The 8,956-nt window shown below is 53.2% G+C and overlaps 2 protein-coding genes across 6 annotated transcripts in view; both read right to left on the bottom strand.

The window, feature by feature from the left end:
* Positions 1 to 295: 295 nt before the first annotated feature.
* Positions 296 to 1,977, bottom strand: RPS15 (ribosomal protein S15). Its single transcript, XM_066984116.1, has 4 exons — positions 1,906 to 1,977; positions 1,532 to 1,617; positions 1,205 to 1,439; positions 296 to 460 (listed from the first exon to the last, which is right to left on the bottom strand). Exons 1-4 carry the CDS (start codon positions 1,906 to 1,908, stop codon positions 347 to 349), a joined length of 438 nt encoding a protein of 145 aa, XP_066840217.1. The 5' UTR covers positions 1,909 to 1,977; the 3' UTR covers positions 296 to 346.
* A 2,138-nt stretch (positions 1,978 to 4,115) lies between these two features.
* Positions 4,116 to 8,956, bottom strand: part of DAZAP1 (DAZ associated protein 1) — a 25,830-nt gene continuing 20,989 nt past the window's right edge. For 3 of the 5 annotated variants that reach the window (XM_066984112.1, XM_066984111.1, XM_048055278.2), the window contains one exon: positions 4,116 to 4,843. In XM_066984112.1, coding sequence (XP_066840213.1) covers positions 4,671 to 4,843 — 173 coding nt within the window. In that variant the 3' untranslated portion in view covers positions 4,116 to 4,670. Of the gene's footprint in view, positions 4,844 to 7,021; positions 7,111 to 8,116; positions 8,351 to 8,956 lie in introns of those variants that run through there. The other 2 variants (XM_066984114.1, XM_066984113.1) reach the window with 2 other exon arrangements.

Genomic DNA, 8,956 nt, shown 5'->3' with positions numbered 1-8,956 from the left:
TCACCGCGCTCCTGGGGCTGTTCGAGCGCAGCCTGAAACGCCACAGCCAGGCGGGTGACATTTCATTCACCACTGCTCAGCAACTAGGGAACGTCATTAATCTGATGAACCCACGTAAAGAGCGGTGGGCGCCGGGCGTTTAGCAGAAATAGGGCCGGAGAATTGCGTAAAAAACAGTTTTCAGGAAAGTGGCACGGCGGGGGCGGGGGGGCTTCGCTGCTCAGCCGGGAACTGCACCAGGAGGGGAAGGCGCAGGACGCGTCCTCCACGAGGCCGCCGGCAGAGCAGAGGCAGCTGGGAGGAATTTCTTTATTTACACCTAGAAAAAGTTCCCCGAAGGTCTCATTTATTTCAGCGGAATGAACCTGGAGGAGTGGGTGGCACCAATACCGGGCCGGCCGTGCTTCACCGGCTTGTAGGTGATGGAGAACTCCCCCAGGTAGTGACCGATCATCTCGGGCTGCAAGAGAAGCAGAGGCAGGCGTTAGAGGCGAGGACCTGGGCCGGGCACACAGCACCGCCGCCGCCGCCACCTGCGTCCCCCTGGGCGCGCTCGGAGCCGCGTCTCCCCCCAGTCACCCCACGCAGCGGGCAGGGCACAGCCCGACCCTCCTCTCACTGCGCTGGCAGACGCCCCGAACGCATCCGGGTCTTCTGGCCCCAGTGTGGCGCAGAGCTCTGGAAACGCCGCGTGGGGAACAGGCTCTGCCCGAGGCGCTGCTGGGAGCAGGATCGGAGCTGAGCGAGGCAAGGAGCTCCCTCTGCCCCAGCGCACGGGCTGTGGGATCTTTTCTGTGTTTTTAGCTTGGCTTTAACACCTGGAACGGGGCTCCCAGAGAAAACGCAAGGTGTACGTTGGTGCGGCAGGTTATTCCATCCCAGCCCCCTTCATCCACACGGCAGGCAGGGAACCAGGCCGGGTGCAGCAGCCGCGGTGTTTCACTACTTCGAAGCTCCACCAACGCCTTGTGAGGCTCAGACGAGGCTCCTCTCAGCAGCACACCCCCAGAAGTGCTGCACGCTGCTCCGGGACCCTCCTCCAGGCCAAGCCGCGCTGGGAAACCCCAGCAGAACCTCACCACCGCCCTCAAACACAGGGCAGGACTACAGCCGTGTGAGGTTCTGCGTAACGCAGTGAATGGGTACGTTTATAGTGCTGGGCCAGGACCGGAGAGCAGAGCACGGACGTGGCAGCGAGGCTCACCTTGATCTCCACCTGGTTGAAGGTTTTGCCGTTGTAGACGCCGACCATGCTGCCCACCATCTCGGGGAGGATGATCATGTCCCGCAGGTGGGTCTTCACCACCTCGGGCTTCTCCATGGGCGGCGCCTCCTTCTTGGCCTTGCGCAGGCGCTTCAGCAGGGAGTGCTGCTTGCGGCGCAGCCCCCGGTTGAGGCGGCGGCGCTGGCGGGCGCTGTACAGCTGCATCAGCTGCTCGCTGGACGGACAGGCAGACAGACAGGCAGACAGTTAGTTCGGCCACCACACCCCACCGCAGCCCCCCCCCCCCGCCCCCAGCCCCGCACTCACTAGGACATGTCGAGGAGCTGGTCCAGGTCCACCCCCCTGTAGGTGAACTTCCTGAAGGTCCGCTTCTTCTTCTGCTCCACCTCCGCCTGCAGCCGGGAACGGGCCGGGGGTCAGCGCCGCGGGGACCCCCCCTCACCGCCCCCCCCCGGCCCTCCCCACACACCCCCACCCCTGCCCCGCCACGGCGGGCCCTAGGCCCAGCCCGGGGAATCCGGGTCCCGACAGGCTCTGGGAGGCCCGGCCCGGAGCCATCCCGCCCGCTGAGGACGAGGCCGGGTCCGCCCTGTCCGGTAGCAGCGTCCCGAGCCCCCCCGAGGCCGTCCCCGCGGAGGATGGCGGCGGATAGCACCGTCCGCCCCTCGGCCCGCACCCACCATCTTGGCCTGGTCGCCGCGGAAAGGGCCGGCCGCGCGCCGGAAGCGGCGGATCTCGCGAGAGCGGCGGGGAAGGGCGGAAGGGCGCCGAGCCCCGCCCCGCGCGGCGCTTCCGCCCTTACTGCCCTTAAAGGGGCCGCGGCCCCCGGGGGCCGTCAGGGGAGGGTCCCCTTGCTGCTGGCCTGCCCCAGCTGGAGGGGCTGGGACGCTCCCAGCGAGGCCGGCAGCAGGGAGGGCAGCACCACCCCAAATTCAGCAGCATTCACCCACGGGTCCGTGGACAAGCGCCGGTTCCTTGCCCGCATTCAGCTCGGCGCTGGCGTTACGCGGGGCGCGAGGGCCTGTGGTTACCGGCGGTGTAAGGATTTACGCTCACCTGCAGAAGCCGGCTCGGGGCAGAAGGCAGCACCGGCACCCAAAAGCTTTATCCGGGCAGGCTGAGCAGCCATTCGAGGTCTCCTTCCTGTTCCGAAGCGACGCGGTTCGCCTCGCGCCATTGTCCGCGGTGCGTTTGGCCCAGCAGCGCTGCAAGCCGGGCGCTGAGAAGTCAAAGCAGCCCCGCCGCAGCGAAGGCAGAGCACGGGGTTATGGGCGCAGGGACCCTAAAACCACTTCTGGGCTGGCGTGGGAGCAGCTGAGCAAGGAGCCGAGCCAGCAGGAGTCACAGCGCGTGGAACGGGGACAAGCCAGGGAAGCTCGCAGCTACGAAATAAAAACCGCTGAGCTCATCGAAATCCTTCCCGGGGCACCCCAGTGCCACGCTGCTGCACCCCAACGGGCCCTGCATTTCAACCGGTGCTGAGCGAAGGCTTTTCGGCAGGAGCAGAAGCGGCCTCTGAGCTCACAGCAGAGCACTGTCCGCTCCCGAGGAGTTAAACCCCAAAAACAGCGATTTTGGGCAGAGAGGACTAACGAGCAGGCACACACCCAGCAGTGCGCAGACCCTGTGCCAGGGTTCTTCGGACAGAGGTGCATTCAACAGAGCTGCCAAAAAAAAGAAAAAAAAAAAGCCCCAAGCGATGAGCACCTGGACAGGATGAGCACCAGGGACCTAAGCTAGCATTTGGGAAGAGGCCCTTGGAAAGCCCCATCTGATTTGGACACGGCTGGTTTGGACAGCGCAGCGTGCCTCAGCCCCACGTGTGGAAGTGCAGATGGCACCGAGGATGTTTCCTGCTTGTACCTACAACTAATTTCACAACATGATGCTCATTTGGCCTGTTAGGGCAGTTCATTTAAATGGGGTTAGGCTCACGGGGAACGGGACGAGCATTGCAGCGCTACTCCTGAAGACCCAGACCAGTTAGGGACACCAACCCACAGAGATGGCCGCAAACCCACATTTTACCCACTTGGTGCTGGGCTCAGCAGCTGCAGAGGAAATCCCAAGGGAGGACGTCCCTGGTGAAAAGATTTCCAAAGGAGACCAGCGACTGGAGGCAGCAGGAGCACCGAGAGCAGGCCTCTCGCTGTGTCAACAAAGAAACTGAGAACGTGACCTCTGAGTCAGCACCAAGAGGGCATTTTGCCCCAGTTACCTCCACATTTCAGCTGAGGGGCATTTTCCTGGAGGTGGACAAATCCAGACACCTCCTCATGCTGCTCGCAGCTTGTAAGGATGTTTTTTTTTTTTTAATGGTGCCTTGCAACTCAAGGTCAGAGGGACAGCCGCATTCAGCCGAAGCCTATCGCAGCTACAAACACGCGAACGAGCGAACACGCACAGCTGATTCTCTTCTGACCAGGGTAAAAGTTGTGTGGCACGAAGGATTACTGCTCACATCCCACTGCTGGTAGTGTAACAGTCCCTTGAGGCACAGCGTAAGCCTGTATGCCGATGTCAAGGCAAGATTTTTCAAGGCCGCCAATTGATTTCTCATGAAAACACAAATTCACAAGAAACTTTTTTGTAAAAAGAAAAAAAAAATGGAGACAGGCTTGTGTTTCTAATCCAAATGTACTTCTCTTTATTCAAACCAGGGGTAATCACTGGTTAGTGCAAAATGCACCTAAACCTTTTGCCTGAGGGAAATCTACATCTTAACAAGGCCTCCGTTAACCCCTAATGAAATCCACAGAGGATTTGAAAGAGTTTGAAGCACAGACCTAACGCTGCGCTTCCTAAGTGACTCTGTGCGTCAACAAGTCTGCACCTGCCTTGTTACCAGTTCTACACCGTCAGGTAACAACAGCAAAATACACTCAGTAGATTTCTTTTTAACTCCCAGAGTTTCTGAACCATCCGCCCCACCGCTAATGTCAGGAGTAAGGGGGTTGCAGCTCGCCCTCACTTCCAACAGTGCTAACGGAAACCCTGTTTTAAATTAAAAAATAAGCCAGCATACATAGTAGAAAATTTCTCTTAAAAATTTCACAATCTGTAAATGTATATATTTTTTTTTCTTTTAAACATAAAAGTTTACAATATACGGTAAAACAAAGGCTCAGGAAAAATAATTTCAAAAAAAAGAAACCTGAAGTTTTTGAATTAAAGCTGAAGACATTTTTAAAACCCTGTAGTTTGAACCAGTGACATTTTCTTTATTTGTGCTGATGGGTTAGAGAAAGGAAAATATTTAAAAACTGCAGTCCAAACACCCACAGCGTTGCCTTCAGAAGCCATCTCCCCCACCCCCCAAAAAAATGTTGTTAGGTTTTTCTTCCATCAAGTATGTGATTGTCACAAGTTCAGAAGTCTGGGGCTCCTGGGCTCGGCTGGTCCCAGGCCCCCCGTGGGGACAGAACTCCCTGATTGCCAGCCCACGCTAGCGCCTGTAGGGGTGAAATCCTTGCACGTTGTGGTTCTGTCCTCGTCCGAACCCGCTTCCTCCTGCAGGTGGGCCACTGGATGGTTGCACCGAGGGGCCTCCGTAGGGAGGGGGTTGCTGGCTGGGATCAGAGAAACCTTGTCCAAAACCACTCAAGTCTTGTCCATACCCTGGGGAGAAGGGGAAAAGGCAGCAGTCAGCTTCCAGCGTCGTTCACGCGCGCGGAGCAGCAGAGGTGCAAATTCAAAACCTGACGCCGCTCCCTCCCCCCACGCAGCCCCTGGAACACGAGCCCTTCGATCTAACACGGTGAGATAAGCAGCTGCTTTCAGTTCTTCACGTTATCTGCCTCCCGGTACAGAAGGACCAGGTTAAAGCAGAACCGAGGAGGCGCGCAGAGGTGGCAGGTTTCACTTTTGAGGTAATCCTGCCCAGCCAGCAGGTAAGGCTCTCACACTGCCGCTGTTCAGAAGCTTCAGGTGGCTCGCTGGCAGGCTGGCAGTTCATTCTGAGTAGCGTTTTTTTTTTAAATTTCGTTTTTGTTTTGCTAAAAGCTAGCGCTGTCAGGTTCAGCAGAGATGAAGATGCAGCGAGGAAGTCTTCCTGGCATCTCACGGCTATTAAACGGCAGCACCTCTGACTGATGGCGGAGAGCTTTTAGAGCCTCGCTTTGCAAAGGCAACTTCATCTTCCCTGAACAGTCAAAAACTTCTGCTGCTGAAAAGACACGCTGGAGAAGATGCTTCAAAAAAAAAAAAAAAGCACTGCTGCCTGAATGTGTGTTTTAGTTAACTGGCCTCTTTCAAGAAATGCTCAGTTCCTAAAATTGAGACTGAAACACGAGGGGGCAAAGCTAGCAGAGCAGGATCCCAAAGGCTGCGACCGCTCCACCCGTTACAGACTGCGTAAGGGAACCTAACTCAGAAACAACTGACATGCTTCCCCTAAGGCTCATCACACGAACAGGCTGACGTCTGCTTGTTGCAAGTTCAAAAATCCAGTTCCACTTCAAAACCTGCCCCCCAGTGCTTGCTGCTGCAGATGCTGATGAACGCTTTCACCCAGCTGAAGATCAGCAGCAGCGAACGACACAGCAGGTCCCCACGTCCCCTAAACACCACCTGCATCACAGCTTGGGGAGGTTTAAGCCTGAAAGGCCGCTCAACTGCAGCGCACACGAATGCGTGCAGGAAATTAGTATTTTTATTAATATTTATCCTGTTCTTCCTCAGCCTGCAGAACTCAACGCTCCCCTCCTGCTGCTCAGCGAGGCTACGACCACTGCCCTGCACAGCGCCCGCACCAAAGCCCAGATTTGGGCTGGGCAGAAACTGGGAATAGGGACAAAGGGCGGAGATGAAAAGCCTTGCTGGAATTCTTGCTGCCAGTGCGAGGGAGAACTAGATGTGAATTAAGAACGCTGAGAAACTAAGAAATTTAATAAAAGTTCCCTTAATTAAATACAACTCAATCATAACAGCGGCATCAGCGCAAGCCTCAGCTATAAAAGATGGTATTAAGAACCCTAATTGCTCGGTACATTTCTGCAGTTCTGCTTCTCCCTGTGCAGGCTTAAAGCAGGTTTAACTCTCTTAATCCCAAACAAAGTCTCTTAGCATGTCTTCAGTATTTCAATTTCAAGCTCTGCCTGTCTCTCAGGACTTGCAACTGCTAATGAGCCTTAAAACACATCTATCACAAGGCTTCTATTAGCTAAAAATGCTAATCCAGGCTTTTTTTCATACCGAGATAAGCAGACTACCAAAAATACAATTTAATTGTTTGCCAAGGGGCGAGGCTCAGAAGGAAAGAAAATGAAGTTACTCTCACTGTACAGCGCAGTGTCAGAGCATTCAGTGGGGGAAACCACAGCTCTCCATTTGTTTATCAAAAAGGAAGCCTCCAGCACGCAGCTGAGCAGCCAGACACGGAAGTGCGCGTTGTCTTCCCTCGCTGTGGCTCCTGCTGCAGCTCTCAGCTTGCACCAGCACCTCACCGTGAAGAAACACACAGCTCACCTGCCCTTCCAGAGGGCTCTGCTTTCTAAACGAGCCGTGCCAAGCTTTATGGTCTCAATCTCTGGCTTGCGGAACCTGAGCTCTGTTCGGTTACACGAGATAAAGTGTCGCCAGCGCAGCAGCTTGGGAAGCAATCAGCAGCGTCATTCGTATTTCAGTCGTGAGTCCTCCCTCCGAGCTAACAGAAGTGTTTTGCCCTTACTTGCCCAAGTAAACATTTGAGCCACGTTGTTCCCCCCACCCCCTTAGGAGAGACCCTGCAAGAAACAAAAGTTAGTTTCCCCGAGGCAGACATATCAAGAGCATTGGTTGTAAATAGGCACCACCTACCTAGATCTCTCACTGCTCAGCCTGACCATAAGAGTGTAAACAAAGTATTGGCGCGTAGCCTGAAGGGTCTTGAGAATAGGTACCCAGCCCTAGTAAGAAATGAGGAGACCAGGGTGACGAACCCCGAGAGAGCCCTGTGCAGAGATAATTTTTCAGGGTGAGGGAGACACACCCGTGTTAGCGTTTAATTTACTCGTGTTTACATTCACCCCGGCTGTAAACATCGCAGCATTTAAGATGCTGTCAAGCCAGGACAAATCTGAAAATGCCACAACGATTAGATAACTCAGCGCCTCTTTAAAGCCCATAAGCCTTATGCATTTACGTAAATACATGCAGATCAGCGAGGCTGCCTATTGTACAGCAGTGCTGCTCGCTAATTTGCAAACACAAGAAGAGCCGAAGCTCTTTTAAAAAGTTTAAAAGATTTTACAGGTAGCTTTACGGACAGGTGGATGACTGCTGCACATTAAACACCTCTTTCTCTGTTAGCACTTGTGCTCGTAACAGATTTCAAGCTAAGAAACCACTCAAGGTGAGAGACCACCTTCAGTTGTGCCTTAAACCAACCTTCTTAGCCTCCTTCCTCAAACCGCAGTACCACACACCTTTTCCTCCCTCCTCCCTCCCCACCCAACACTCTTAGAGACTAATTAGAAGCACTTTAAATATTTCCCTGGGAAATAGGCTTCCTAGAATATACAAGAGGCGAGTGGCACCACACACACCAAATAGAGGAACCCCCACAACGTTGGAAAACAGATTCTTCCTAGACTTCTGAAACACCACAAATGTTGGCTTCCCGCAGAATGTAAATGATTATGCGTGGCTCTGTATTTTATTTAGTAGGGTCCACCCCCTCTCAAAAGGGATCTGCAAAGAGACAAGTTCTTGCAAGACAAGAAAACCTTCCTCTTGAGTCACAAGGGCAAAGCTTTCTCTGACAGCAACTGTGTTTAGAACAAATTTAAAACATTTCAAGTTCATCAACATGAGAACATCTGCTTGCTTTACAAATGCACCTGGAAGGCTAATCTTCCGTGTTTTTTTAAACACATTTTGCATTTTTGGAACTTCAAATAGTATCTATTCAAATAACTTTATGAACTGTTTATTACATAAAAGTTTCCGCAGGCACTTTAAATAAAACAGTCAGGCATACGCTAACACATGGAGAATCTGTCCAAGAGTGGAGCAGTAGCCTTAATCCATGGACCTACTGCATGCAAAAAACTGACTGCAGAAGTGGAAGACCACCAATTCCTTCATCTTCAGAAAAAGGAGTATGCCACGGACAGGTCTTGGGGACGACACTGATTAAAAGTAGGGCTGCGTGGAAGAGCAATGCGAAAACTCCATCTTAGTTTCCACAGAGAGGAGCACAAGCGCTTATCCAGGTGTAGTTTTGTTTTTATTTTGTTTGGTAGTACTGTCTGACTGGCTTAAAACCTGTTACACCAATGTCTTTCATCAGCTATCTCAAGCAGTTACTTATCCTACAGCACAAATTAGCACTGCGTAGGCATTACGTGCTTCTGACAAAACTACAGCTCGTGGTAAGGCAGGGAAGGAACAGGGGATGGGAGGAAAAAGCATGCAGATTGGATTTTAATACCCCATACTGCTTGCATCTCGATGCTATTCTTAAAGTCTATTCTCCGATCTGATCAAAGTCAGTTAAACAAAACAGTTGTCTACAAGCTGCATGAAGCTATTAGGGAGGAAAAAAAAAGTTTTAACTGCGGATTCAGGGAGAGAGCAAATCAGTGACTTATCCTGCTACTGCAGAGGTCTCTGAAGACTATCTCACAGGATACAAACGATGTCTAGAGCTGGTTAAGAAAATACCCGCTGGCTAGAATACCTGCTGGATGATTTAAGGATCCCTTGAGAGCTGGTGGCTGGCATTCCCCCCCTTGACAGAAGTGCCATCGG

This window comes from Anser cygnoides, chromosome 27, assembly GCF_040182565.1.
Source record: "Anser cygnoides isolate HZ-2024a breed goose chromosome 27, Taihu_goose_T2T_genome, whole genome shotgun sequence".
NCBI lineage: Eukaryota > Metazoa > Chordata > Aves > Anseriformes > Anatidae > Anser > Anser cygnoides.
Note: the sequence above shows the minus strand (reverse complement) of the source record. Positions and strands in the feature narration are given on the sequence as shown.